Source organism: Garra rufa, chromosome 17 (genome assembly GCF_049309525.1).
Source record: "Garra rufa chromosome 17, GarRuf1.0, whole genome shotgun sequence".
In the NCBI taxonomy this organism is placed as follows: Eukaryota; Metazoa; Chordata; class Actinopteri; order Cypriniformes; family Cyprinidae; genus Garra; species Garra rufa.
In genome coordinates this window covers 24,564,968-24,580,129 of record NC_133377.1, presented here as the reverse complement: position 1 = coordinate 24,580,129, position 15,162 = coordinate 24,564,968, and the positions used below count along the sequence as shown (strand labels likewise).

Below are 15,162 nucleotides of genomic sequence, written 5' to 3'. Positions count from 1 at the left end.
ATTTATGTGTATTAATGAGTAATACAGTTGAAGTCAAAAGTTTACACCCCCCTTTCAGAGTTTGCAAAATGTTAATTATTTTGCCAAAATGAGAAGGATCATACAAAATGCATGTTATTGTTTATTTAGTACTGACTTAAATAAGATATAAAGAGTCCCTTGTTTGTCCTGAACAGTTAAACTGCCTGCTGTTTTTCAGAAAAATCCTTCAGTTCTCACAATTTTTTTTGGTTTTCCAGCATTTATGTGTATTTTAACCCTTTCCAAAAATGACTATAATTTTTGAGATCCGTCTTTTCACACTGAGAACAACTGAGGGACTCAAATGCAACTATTGCGGAGGTTCAAGGTTCAAACGCTCACTGTTGCGCCAGAAGGAAAAACGATGCATTAAAAGCTAAGGGGTGAAAACTTTTGAACAGAATGGAGATGTGTACATTTTTCTTATTTTGCCTAAGTATTATATTTTTTCATTTAGTACTGCCCTTCAGAGGCTACAGAAAATGCTTACATGTTTCCCAGAAGACAAAATAAGTAAAATTTACCCTGATCTTCAATTTCAAAATGAAGTCCCCCCCGGTCTCTTAATGCAATATCTTGCCTTCTGGAGCATCAGTGATGGAAAAGGTTCAAATTCACAAATATATTATATATATTTTTTTTTAATCTAAGTATATAGTATAAAAAGCAGTGCAATAAAATACCTTGCTGATTAAATACTTTACATTATAAGTCATATATGGGAATAACAGAGTTATTAAATGAGAAGATGAACACTTTATCTTTCTTATGTTAAACGTTTTGAATAATTTTGAAGAACCAAACAGTTTTTGATCCTTTGATCCTTTTTTTGGTCTCTTGATTTTCATATCAGGGAAAGAAATACTAAAAACTTCTTTTATGCTCAACATAAGGAAGAAACTCATGAGTGAGTGGGTGAACTGTTCTCTATCTCTTCTAATTTATAACTCTGTTTACTTTCTGCTCTCTACATCCATTACATTGTCTCTCGTGTCCACTTCTTCTCTCTCTCCATCATCTCATTGCTGTAGTGTTGATCCGTGTGGCCACTCTGCTGCCATCTACCAGAAATCCAGTGCTCTGCTGTTGAGATGTAGAGAAAACTGTTGCCCGTATATGTGAAGCGATGTCGGTTTCAGATTGTCTGAAGTGTGAAGTTACTGTTGTTATCATGGGTCATTACTTCTTCAGTATCGGGAAGATCAGGAACCTATTACCTGGAAACAGTGAGGCTATGTTTTCAGACATGTTTTGTTGTCTCTTCTCATCTGATGCCTGATAAGCCCTGAAAAATAATCATCTGTGGAAAAGAGAAAGGTTAGGCTTGGAGGAACCTACTGATGCGCTGATACAAATTGATTCCATGGCTGTGAACGTTCTTCCTTCTGTTAGTTTTGAGTGACCTTAAAACTCACCCACGATTCACCTTCCTGTCACTGAAGAACAGTTCATTGGTACCACAGTGTCCTTTTGAAGTTTCCCTTCTAAAAAACAACTCATGTTATTTTTTTCCTCTGATTCCTTAGTTCTTTTTCCACAGACTGTGAATTCCCAACCACATTCAGAGCTCTTCCAGCTCTGGGAAAAGAATAGCTGTCTGATTTTCTCCAAGCGTAATGTCTCTATTTGTTGAAGTGGTTTGTTGGTTTTCTGTGGTTTGGATGCTGAAATGATGGATTTTAGACGTTAGTGAAATATCCTGTTACCCTGCATGCAAAGCTTGAAGGACAGTGGCACGGCTGTGAAATGGGATTCATTTTGGTGAGATAATATGTTGGGAACGGTCATCTCCTGTACGAGCCACTTCAGATGTGAGATAGAGGTCATTTCTTTGTCTTCTGTCATTGGCAAGGAAATGAGTAGATTCATGTAAAAACTTTATGCGATAAATTAAATTGTTAGCCTTGCAGAAACCCCAATTTAAACCTAGAATGATTAGTTTTGCAGAGGTTGTAACCTTGTGTTTGTTAGCTATAGTTTAATCTAGAAGCTGTTTAAATCTGACAGACGTCGAGAAATGTCCTAATTTGAAAAAATAGCAATTTTATTATTGTCACTACTATTATTGTTAAATTAAACATTAATTTTATTCTTAAAATGCAAAATATATAGGTTTTTAGAATATAGGTTATAATAAGAATGTGATACAAATGTGAAATGTTTTTATTTAGCTAGTGTCTTTGTGTGTGTGTGTGTGTGTGTGTGTGTAGGCCTATGTGTTTTTATTTCTGTGGACTACAAGTGCATCTGTGTTTTCAGATGACTGTTGCTTCAGTTCATTGGAGTCATATTGTGAACCATTATTAAATGTGCTTCACCCTCTCCTGTTTGACTGCAGTGGAGCTCACTTACACACACACACACACACACACACACACACACACACACACACACACACCATTACATCATCCAGCTGCAGAAGTGAGAACCTCATTTGCCCTGCCGTACCGCGGCCTGTCTCTCTCAGATCCTGAGGGAAGAGTGTGGGCTCTCTTCCTCACACACTCATGCATGCAAACAGATACCAAGATACAGAGGAGAGCCTAAACCCTGGTCTTCTCAGGTGCTCAGTGGGTTTTAGAGAAAACCGTTCTGTTACTGAAACTGAGCCTTCTGACCGGCAGCGCTGTCTGTGATTCTTCCAGCCTTCATTTACCCATTACTGACAATTCTGTTCAGTTTATCCTCTTCAGTCTTGGAGAGCACTGCTCAAAATTGCCTTGTCCTGTCTTTTTTCCCCAGTATGTTGCAAATTTTCAGATTCTAGTAGTTTTATTCCTGGAGCATTTAAAATAAATGATTAAAAATATAATATTTATTATCATTATTGTTTAAAATATGAATTAAATCCCAAGAATCAATTAGTCTAGTCTGTTTTAGGTTAATAAACAGAACATAGCGTGCCTGCCAATCAAATAAATCACAAAAAGCTTTGTGCTTTTATACTTTTGATATGAAACAAAGCTTTAGATTTCCAATTCTGTCCATTTTATTACAGTATTCAAACAGTAAATGCCGTTTTGGTGCTGTTTAATGTGGAGTGACCGATTGCTGTAGCGCCTCAGTTCAGGAGAATCGCATGTGAACTTATGGGGTCCTCTCCTTTAATACCAGTTTCAGCACTAAATAAAAATGAATAAACATCCAAAGGTATGTTAAAAGAAAGTATCCTGTTTCATGTATTCGCTCAATCAGTGTTTCAACCATGCGAAGACGTCAGTAGAACAGCTTGTAAACAATGTCACATTTACCTCAGAAAAGTATTGCTAAGTAAATGCACCATATAACATATTTATTAAATTTTTTTACTGTTCTTCAGTGTTTAAATTATTTCAATAAACAGCCACCATTTAAATGTTTCAAAAAATGAATTAGAGTAGAAATATAATCATGTAATTGTAACTTAATTGAGTATAATTTAAGCTATTGTATACAAATCAGTAAAATTTAGCTTTCAATATTATAGTAATGTAGTTTCAACTGACACTCATATATATTTTAACTAACTCTAACCTTTGCTTAAGACAACTTGGCATGTTCTGTACTTAACATGTATCCAAAATAATCGATATTGAATAGAATTGTATAAAAAAAAAAGTATGAATCAGAATTGGATCAAAATGTAAAATTTGTTTTAAAAAACAGTCCTAGTATTTTGTTTAAACTTGATACCATTTGTTAACTTATGTATTATATGTATTTTATAAATTATAACAATTGCATGTAGTAATATGAACAATATATGAATTATAATATATATAATATTACAACCTAATGTTCATTTTTTAGATATAAAAACCTGTATGACTCCTGAATGTCTGAGCTACTCTCTTCCATACAATGAAAAATGGATGGGGACCAGAGATATAAATGCATCATTAAAATGGCCCACACAACTCATGTTTTATGTTCTATTATTTTTGAAACCATATGTGACCCTGGACCACAAAACCAGCCATAAGTTGCATGGGTATATTTGTAGCAATAGCCAACAATACATTGTATCGGTCAAATTGATGCCAAAAATCATTAGGATATTAAGTAAAGATCATGTTCCATTAAGATATTTTGTAAATTTCCTTTTGTAAATATATCAGCATTTTCTTTTTGATTACTAATATGCATTGCTAAGAACTTTATTTGGACAACTTTAAAGATGATTTTCTCAATATTGTAACAGCGTCACATATAATAGATAAAAATAATGTTCTTTAAACATTTTGCTTAAATGTGAGCAGCTTGGACATTCTGCTGTATAACTCCATATAGGTTTCAAACGACATAAGGGTTAATAATTTGACATCTTGTACATTTTTTTGGATGAGATATTCTTGTAAATTGCTGTGAGTAATCTGCAGATGCTTCCATGTTTTCATTAGGTCACATGGTGGTCTGATGCACTCAGTAGCAGTGGTGGAAAAACAAACCTTCCAGTGGGATGTATGGGAAAAAAAAAAGAGAAGGGGAGGGAGAGAGGCAGTGTGATATAGAGAAAGGTGTTCATTTGTACAGCGAGTGGCGCTGAGACACCACAGGGAAGCGTTGCAGGAAAATGGATAAATGACATCATCTCTATCTCTCAGCTGTGTGTGTGTGTGTGTGTGTGTGTGTGTGTGTGTGTGTGTGTGTAGGAGGGATCGGCTTCTTCAACCATATTTCATGCTTAATTAGCAGCCCTGGGATGAAGGGATAGTAGGAGTGGAATTAAAGACAGCATGTCTCAACTGAACTATCTATGTTTGTAATGCTTTACTAGCAAGTGTTTTGCCATACCTGAGTCTTCCTGTTCTGAAATAGATACTCGTAGATCACAAACTAGTACCATATTTTGTATTCACATTATTTACATGATTGCCTACAACTAACTCAGGCAAGAAACAATAGGAAAAAGGTAAATTATATAATCAAAGCTAAGTTATGTGTTTGTGATTGTGAGTCTAGGCTCTCAGAGAGACCAAAGTCAGTCTGCTGGCTATGCATGACTAACTCAACTTTGGCACAGCCTCGCCAAACCTAGTCAACTCAAACCTGTGAATCATAAAAACAAATGAACAGAAGTGATGCTTCATCCAGGTTGCTGCTGATCTCATGCAAAGCGCTTGAACGAGGTCCAGCGCTCGAGGCGGTATCAGCTCATGCCAAGAACAGAACAACAAATGATGATGTTTCTGGACTGTCTTTACTAGAGGTCGACCGATATTGGTTTTTACCGATACCGATAGCTAGGTTGGACCACACTGGCCGATACCGATTAATTAACCGATAGTTTTTGAAAATGGATACTGAACGGCAACTAAAATAGTGCTCTACTATTTAAAAAAATATATACTAAACCATACTTTGTAAATAAATAAAAATATTCATATTAATTATATATTGATCATTAGTTATTTCATAGTTCATTAATGTTAACAAAATAAACTTCAAAATTTAACAATATTACAGTAAATGTTGAAATTAACAGACTCTAACAAGGAACAACACTTCTATTCTACAGCTTTCATCAATCTTAGTTGATGTTAATGGGCTCATTTTAAAGGGGTGTGAATCTTTACATTTTAACAATATGTAAAATTGCAGGTTTTATGCCTTTTGTTTATATTTGGAATCTCTGTATGTCAGTAGGCCTACTGCCATCTTAAAATTAAGATTCAATTTAATTACGATTTTCAATATCAACTAAATATAACCAGGCGTCACATTCTCAGTTTTCAATATTACTGCACATGGCTACATTTTCATTTACAATTTATATCTAATTGATTTTTCCATTATATAAGCAGGCTTCTTTTTTAAACAATTAAAGTGTTCTTTTTTCTTTATCATTTGATTAATTACTGATGAGATCGTAGACAGTAGCTTCTTTAACAGGCTGCATTAAAACGAATGCACAGATCTATTTCGATTTATCAAATGTTTTGTCCTGCTCTAAAAACATAACTGACTGTGTACTGTACATCAGTTTCGTATAAAAGTATTCGAAAATGCAAGTGCATTTAACCGCATCAGCAATAGAGCTTTTACGAACAAACCCAAAGCACAAGTGAAAGTCTGTCAGTGCGTGAGTTTTGTGCATCTAATAGTACTGCATTACAAAGGACAGAAATGAAGGCATATGTAAAGTAAAAAACTGCGGTTGAAAGTTCACACTGTCAAACAATGCACATGTAGCTCACAGTGCAAATCCTGTGCAATGAAGCCCGCCGCGTCTCTAGCGCGCACATGTGCCATATGCGGGAAAACACGCTCATTGAAGAGAGGATTGCGATGCATCCGAGAATCCTTTTTTTTCACCCACCCTTAATGAAACCGGATAAAAGTGCAGCGCTGCGTTAACGGATAACTTGCAGGTATCAAACACACACAGGACATGTTGTGTAGTTCAAGCAGAAATCTAAAACAGTTTATTTAATCACCAAACGGGCAAATGTTTACTTCAAGAATGATAAAAAAAGCAGCAAAGGTTAGATTAAAGAACAGATCAAACGGAAAGAGAAAGTGCGATCTATATCGTTAATTGCAGCCATTTCAGAAACAATTTATTTTATGTTATACATTTATTTTTAAATATTATTTGTTTTGTTTCAGTTTAATATGTTAATTACGAAAGAAGTTTGTGTAATTTGTAAATGTCATAAAGGACGTGGTATGAATTGGACGGCAATACGCCGGGAGAATTGGAGAGGCTCAGACACAATTTTTGACCACTTCGTACGTTTTTATTTGTGGAAAATCCCTTCTTAAACGAATTTCGTTTTGTATATTTTTTATCTTAATTTTGAATAGATATTTTGTTGATTTGTTATTAAAATAAAATAAGAACCGGAAAATGGCATTGTAAAATAAAGTTCGTAACTACCATGCTTCCGCTGCCTGACGAAAAGGCTAAAACATAAATTATAGCTCTATATGAAGCATACAGACATTATTAGAGCTACAGAAATAAAAAAATATTTTGCTTAAATGCAAAATACTTAATCTTCCAGCCCAGGGTCAACATTAACAATGATTTGGGACAGATCTGCAATCTGTAAAACTATGGCGCGCTGTGACTCGGCAGGATTCTGTCGGCTGAATGAACACAGTTTGCTTTCTCACATCACGTCCTTAAATCTGCAACTTTGCTGGCTAAGAATATCACCAGCTGGATATAAATCAATACAAATATATGGTAACAATCCTGACATTAAACATTGGTCTGGGGCTTAACCTCTCATACTCTATGACAGCGGAGCGGAGCGTGAGCCGCTTCAGCAAAGAACGCAACCCGGAAAAACTATCGGCAAGGATTTTTGCCGATAACCGATAGGTCGGCCAATCAACTATCGGTGCCGATTAATCGGCAAAACCGATACATCGGTCGACCTCTAGTCTTTACATTTGGTTAAATAGATGTAAAAGAATCTGAATAGGAGAATGTGAAATTGATATTCATGGGCCTTAAATGGACCAGATGCAAATTCGGATTTCCTATTTGAGCATATAGCACAAAATTGAGCATATACAGTATGCTAACTGCTACATCAAGGCCCTGATTATGACAATAAGCTTGCATGAACTCTAAATTCTGCTCTGTTGTTTTGTTTTTCAGGATTTTGCAGAAATGAAGAGATGAAGGCGATGGAAGTTTTGCCCATTCTAAAAGAAAAAGTGGCCTTCTTATCAGGTGTGTTAATTTGAGTGCTATTCATTGACATTCATTGCTATAACTCTTTTATGTCTAGTGGTCATAACACACTTTCTCAGAAGGAAGTACTGTACATATCGTCAACAGGAGTCTGTGCCTTCAATACTTCTAGTGGAGAAGAGCAAGTGTTCCAGCAGGATAGTATGGAAACCAGTTTGCATCTCAGAGTAAAAAATAAAAAAGATAGTCACATTGTGGTGTATAAAGCTGCAATTCAGAAAAATAAAATAATTATATAAATTATAGTATTAGTATAAGTATAGTAGTGTAGTAAAAATTATAGTATTTATTAACCCCTTAGCCTTTCAACTTTCCACGTTCGGAATGTTTTGCATTGAGTTAAGTTTGACAGGAATGCTAAGGGATTAATAGGGATCGACCGATATTTTTTTTTCAGGGCCGATAGCAATTATTACAGATCAAGTAGACCGATAACCGATATTTTGAACAGATATATGTCTGGTGTAAAAATGAAAATTAAGAATAACAAGGGCTCTTTAAATGCTTTTATTTTATCGGCAAATTTTTTTTTAAAATTACCGATAACCATAAAAAATGCTTAATATCGGTGCCGATAATAGGCCAGAGCAATAATCAGTCAACCGGTATGTCTTTTTCAGGGCCGATTTCGATAGTAATTATTACTGATCAAGTAAACCGACAACCAATATTTTGAACACATATATGTGTCTAGTGTAAAAATGAAAATTAATGTCAAAATTAAGAATAACAAGGGCTCTGAATAAAAACTCTTTTTAATGCTTTTTAATTATTTTATCGGCAAATCGGTTTTGAAAATTGCAGATAACCATAAAATGCTTAATATTGGCGGCGATAATAGGCCAGAGCAATAATCGGTCGACCGATATGTGTTTTTCAAGGCCGATTCCAATAGCAATTATTACAGATCAAGTAGACCGATAACCGATATGTTGAACAGATATATGTGTCTGGTGTAAAAATGAAAATTAATGTCAAAATTAGGAATATCAAGGGCTCTGATTAAAACTTCTTTTTAATGCTTTTAAATTATTTTATCAGCAAATCGGTTTTGTAAAAGACCGATACCGATAACCCCCAAAAAATGCTTAATATCGGTGCCGATAAAAGGCCAGAGCAAAAATTGGTCGACCCCTATTTATTAATATTTTGAATTAGCTTTCTTTTTATATCATTATGTAAAAGTTTGTAATTGTATGCTTTTGTTTTTTATATTAGTTTTTGTTTAAAATATTTCTATTTAGCTTTAATTTATTATTTTTGTTGTTATTTAGCAATTTTAGTCTGTCACTTTTAGTATCTATTTTAATCAACATTTCAAATTTTTATTTAAGTGTTTTTTTTTTTAGCTGTTGTTGTTAAGGTAAAGTTCTAATATTCATGTTTAATTTTATTTCAGGGTTACTTCAATTATAACAACCCTTGATCACAATCACAGGACAACATGTCTTTGACCCAAAATAATTTTTTCTGAATGTTCATATACTTCCTAAAATGATTTTAGTTGGTGTGTCATTGTTGCCTGACAGAGGCCATCATTTGATTTACACTAAAGTCTCCTTCTCACTCGCTCTCTGAGCTTCTTTTTGGCTCTTTTAGTTGTACGACTAACAGACCAGCACTGAAATGACTCAGAAGCATAAACTGTCTCCATAGGGATGAGTAACCGTCACACACGTCCCATGATACAACAAGCACAATCCACAGGTGTTAGAGTGTGCCTAAAAAATAAAGAACAGAGCAGAAGTGAATCTGCAGAGCCCTAAGTGTGAACATCCAGTGCTTTCTGCATAAGCATGCGGCTATATGCATTTTATTTATTTATATTCCTTAGCGTCAGAGGATAAGATGGATTATCCTATTACAAACACAGGCCATTAGTGAGATTCAGCACATTCGCTGGAGAAAATCCTCATGGATATCCCAGCCACTCAGTGAGTTTGTTGTGCTAGAGTTGAGGGGTTTGGGCTTAGTAACACAATCTGTGTGAACAGTCAGCGATTAAATCATTAAAAGCTGTCACTCATCTTACTTCATCGCAATCTCACAAAGTTCCATTATAATTAATGAAGCTCTCTATATTGCACAATGAATCTCTTATTTACACTGTCTCTACACTTTGTTTATGAAAGGATTTGTGGATGTCCATGATACATTACTCAGCATTGCAAAAACACGTAGAAACCTTTGAAGCTCCTCTTAGCGCAAACACAAATGTCTTAATATTTTTTTATAGTCGCACACAGTAGTGCAAATGCGACTGAAATGGTTGCACTGTAGAGCCTTGGATAGTCCAAAATCTTTACCGGTTGGCAAATTTCTACTGGGTAATCGTGTCTACTGGTATATCGCCCACCCCTAGAACCTAGTCTCTGTTCATTAGCATTGAGAAATGAGAAATGCTAAGACGCTTAAGAAATTAAGCCATGGCATTTATACAGGAAACATGGTATTTCTTTTATTGCACACAACTTTCATGGTCTTCACATTGCCCTTTTAAAATCTGACTGAAATTGTCTTGAAATTTGTTGGCTTTGTTACAAAGCGAAGCTTGATAGCTGTAGCTGAAAAGATTTAGAGGGATAATTTACACAAAAATGTAAATTGTCATCATTTACTCGCCCTCATGTCTATCTAAACCTGTAAACCTTTTTTTTTTTGTGAAACCTTCTTCTTTTGTCCATGCAATGAAAATCATTGTGGTCCAAAGTCCACTTTCAGTTGACTTTCATTGTATGGTTAAAACTGTTACAAATATCTTCTCTTGTTTTCTGAAGAAGAAAAAAAAAACAGGTTTGAAATGACGTGAGGGTGAGTAAGTGATGACAGTATTTATTAGAAATTAAATGCATTCGGAAAACAAATCTAGGTAAGCTAGTCACCCTCACTAGTCAGCTAGTTGATTGTTGAGTGACTACTTGACCATCCTGACCCATTGATCTTGACTCATTTGGATAAAACTAAATTGTACATAAATGTACAGATTTCTGAACTTCTAAAATTAGATTTATTCAGTCCATTTTTTCTTAGCACGCTTATAAACAGAACATTAAAAGACACTAAAAAGTTATTTCAGAGACGCTTAATACAACCACTTGAAAAGCTGAGTCATTCAAAGAGATTTACAGAGATGGTAAGTTATGATATCGAATCATGTAACAGGGTCTCATCTTGAATTATCTCACAGTTACTCAGAAAAGCAGTCTACGCTATCATTCAGTATTCTCTGAAGACACTGCACTAAAGAACATGGACTTGATTTAACAGTAATTAAATTATTTTAGTAATGACTGACTGCCTGATACTGTCAACAAGCAGGTTTTGAATCAGACTCGCCAGTCCAGCAATGTGCTGCTTTTTTTACAGCTCCAGTGTTTTTCATTCATAGTCTCTTTTTTTTTTTTTGGCATGAAAACAAGACTGTGTACGACTACGTCCTCCCCTTTTAAATTGGTTTTTGTTTGTGCCATGTGCTGTTTTGTATGCCGTCTTTGACTATACTCTGATAAAGACATTAAATACCAAATTACCACTGTGACAGGTAAATGTGCAGGAAAATACAAAGTATTATTGGATGCACAGCATTTTATGTTTGTATTATGGGATATTTGAAGCATTTTCAAAAAGTAAAGCCAATTTCATTTTCTGCCTGTCTTTCCCTTTCCGTCAACCCTCTTTTTCCTGCATTTTTAATTCTCCAGGGGGCAGGGACAAACGCGGCGGTCCAGTTTTAACATTCCCATCACGAACCAACCATGACCGAATACGACACGAGGATCTCCGCAGACTCATCGCCTACCTCGCCGGCATCCCTAGGTATTGACAAACTCACTCACTACTCAGTTAGAACGAACTCTGCCCACTAGGAGCTTTTGAACTCCTTTAGTATGTTTTAGAAACCATCCCAGAATGCACCTGCTGAGCATTTGTTGACTGCTTTTCCTTTACTATCCGTTCGGATTCATTCCTTTAAAAAGAACAAAAGCGACTGGATTGGATTCACTGAATTGTGCAGTGGATGTGCCAACTGTCCTGCTGTTCACCGCTATGTTGTTGTCTTTTCCTCATAATCGGGCGCATTGATCTGTAATTGACCTGTGAACTAGGGATGCTGTGTCTCTTCATATGTGAGCTTTTGTTGTGCTTATAAAAATTGAATGAGACAAGCCAAATCTACACTTCAGTTCAATTCCTCTAAACGGCTCTGCCGAGCAGTCGTGCTCTATAAACATGTTTGTTTACGGAGCCGTTAGCGTCTATTAGTTGGAGCATGAGGGTGGTAACTTTGGTACAGTGCAGCTACAGAGAGCAGAGCACACTGTGAAAGTGCTGGCACTTTCATCCATTAAAAACATCAACAATACTTCTACAACATTTATTAACCTTAATGTTAATTTCAGCATTTACTAATGCATTATTAAAATCACAAGCTGTGTTAACATTAGATAATGCACTGTGAACTAACATTTTTATTGACTAATGTTAAGAAAGATTAATAAATATTGTAATAAATGTATTGTTTATGTTAGTTAATACATTAACTAATGATAACAAATGACAAAAAAATGACATCTTATCGTAAAGTTTTATCAAGATGATAAGTGAACATTAAAGTTTAGTGTACTTTGTTACCAAGCAGATATCAGTGTCAGTGAATCAGTGTTATTTTATTATTTTATTATTTATATACTATTGTTTTTAGTAATAAATTAGTAATATAAATAGTTTTAGTTTTTTTTAAATATTTTTTAGGTTTATTTTGAGTTTAGTTTTAGTAATTTTAGTACTTTAACTTTTATTTTTATTTTAATTTCAGTTAGTTGCCAATGCGTTATTTCTGAGATATTTTTATTGTTTAATAGTTTGTTACCATCCCCTCCAGTATTGTTATAGTTATGCTTGAGATGATATATTAGGGATGTTGTGTATGCAAAAAATTAAGCTTTTTGTCATATTATGTAAGGAGTTGACTACCAGTCAAAAGTTTTTGAACAGTAAGATTTTAACGTTATTTTTAGAGAAGACTCTATTATTTTTTATAATATTTTTGCTATTTAAAATAACAGTTTTCTATTTGAATATATTTTAAAATGTGATTTATTCCTGTGATTTCAATGCTGAATTTTTAGCATCATTACTCCAGAAATCCTTCTAATATTCTGTTTTGCTGCTCAAAAACATTTATTATTATTATGTTTCTTGAAAAATAAATTCAGCAAATCAGCATATTAGAATGATTTCTGAAGGATCATGTGACACTGAAGACTGAAGTAATGATGCTGAAAATTTAGATTTGATCACAGGAATAAATTACATTTTTAAATATATTCAAATAGAAAGCAGTTATTTTAAATAGTACAAATATTTCACAATATTACTGTTTTTGCTGTACTTTTAAATAAATGCAGGCTTGGTGAGCAGAGGAGACTTCCTTAAAAACATTACAAATACTTACTGTTCAATAACTTTTGACTGGTAGTGCATGTAGGGTGAAAATGTCAAAATGTCATTTCCATCACAAAATGAATAGTAAAATGAAAGTGATAATAAAAAAAATGTAAAATAAAATGTGATATTAGCATACAGATGTTGAAGAACCCCCCATACAGCATTTAGCTTGTAGAATGGCTTGTATAGCTGAGAGCAGCATGACTGGATGGTTTATCATCAAATTTGACATATTTAATAAAAACATATTCCTCAGCCAGCAATACCGCAATGAATTTAGTCGCTCTATGCTTTTAACAAGAGGGCGGGGAATAAAAACAGAGAGATTTAGATATAAGAGAAATGCAAGAGGGGGCGCGATGGGAAGAGTGGTTGGTGGAAAAGGCAGCGTGGGCACGATCAAGAACCTGCTGCAGTTCAGCCACTGCCAACAGCCTCTTCCTCCTCCTCATCATCCTCGCTCACAAACTCTGTCCCCTGCACCCACACAGTCACACCAGAGAAAGAGAGAGAGAGCGATCTACAGTTACAAAGCAAATCCCCTAGAGACAAAAAAGAGAAACACACAGAAAGATGGGAAGAGATGTATCATGATAAAGAGAGCAAGAGAGAGAGAGAGCAGTCATCTTCAGAGATGGAGAGCAGGCGAGTGTGCGTGAAAAAAATGGGAGGGCGAGCATGCCAGTGAGCAAGAGAGGGAGGGAGAAAGAGAGAGAGAGAGAGGAAAACAGTGTCGCAGTCGCACACGGCTGTGTGTTCGTCTACAGCTCTTCATTACCGTCAGCTCCTCGAATAGACACTTTCTGAGGTGAAATCGGACAGGCAGATGTTTTGACTGACAGCTGAGTGAAACACGCTCTGGATTTCAGAGCAACGGACTGATGCGGTCAGCAGCGCAGGTTGTGTCGCTGCTTTTAGGACAGGTAGAACCTTGACAGATTGGATACCAGAGGCCTCTCTGAAAGCAGGTTTTGTGCTCACTTGACTCGTTTTGCAGCTGTGCATAATGGGTAAGCTTTGCCATGCATTTATGCTCTCTGTTCTATATGCATTGATTTTTTTTTTTTTTTGATAAGGGGATTTTTTTAGTTTCTCCAGTTGCATTCGTGCAGCGGTTGCGTTTGTTTCTTAACTAGGAGGATGCACCATAGATTATGTAATGCAAAGAAGATTAAAGCTCATATTTTGTTCTCTCTCTCTCTTTTTTCCCCTTGTCATCCAGCGAGGACGTGTGCAAACATGGCTTCACGGTCATCGTGGACATGCGTGGCTCCAAATGGGATTCCATCAAGCCTCTGCTGAAGATCCTGCAGGAATCATTTCCCTGCTGCATCCACGTCGCCCTCATTATCAAACCAGACAACTTCTGGCAAAAACAGAGGACCAACTTCGGCAGCTCCAAGTTTGAGTTTGAGGTATGGTCGTCTTTCAGTTTCTTGCTTGTAGGGTTATGTTGAGAGGCGTAGCTAGAGATGGATGTTGTTGACACCTTTAGAGCTCACTGTCCATCACTTTTTTTTGTATGTTTTGATTATTGCATGGATTGATATACTATAATTAGTGATGCTCTGTTAACCCAGTTGATGTATATTAGTTTTTCAAGGCATTATTATTATTAATATTGTAGATTATTTCTACAGTCCTCTGAAAAATCTGGTGAAATGGCTTCTAGTCTGCCTTTTTTTTCATCTTATTAATTAATAATCTGCGGGTTTGTCTGTGACATCCGATCTGTGTTGGTGTGAGCATGTGAAGGCGGCTCTGGTCATGTGGGAGTGTGTGGGTGTTGATGTTCTGTCTTTCTGTGTGTGTGTGTGTGTGTGTGTGTGTGGGTTGACAAGATGAATGTAAATGTGGATGCAGCAGAAATGCTTTTTCGGCAGATTTTTCTGCATTTGTTAAATATTGAGCCGTCTCGATTGCAAGGTGTTGGTGCAACTTTGTTTTCACTCACAGAGCCGCCAGAGTGGAAAGCTTTTTATTTTTTTTATCGCACTTGTTTTTGA

At 35.6% G+C, this 15,162-nt stretch overlaps 1 protein-coding gene across 1 annotated transcript in view; it reads left to right on the top strand.

Moving 5' to 3' along the window:
- trioa (trio Rho guanine nucleotide exchange factor a) overlaps positions 1-15,162 on the top strand; it is a 124,435-nt gene that overhangs the window by 50,384 nt on the left and 58,889 nt on the right. The window contains exons 3-5 of the mRNA XM_073821442.1: positions 7,613-7,687; positions 11,410-11,524; positions 14,379-14,571. Coding sequence (XP_073677543.1) covers positions 7,613-7,687; positions 11,410-11,524; positions 14,379-14,571 — 383 coding nt within the window. The remainder of the gene's footprint in view (positions 1-7,612; positions 7,688-11,409; positions 11,525-14,378; positions 14,572-15,162) is intronic.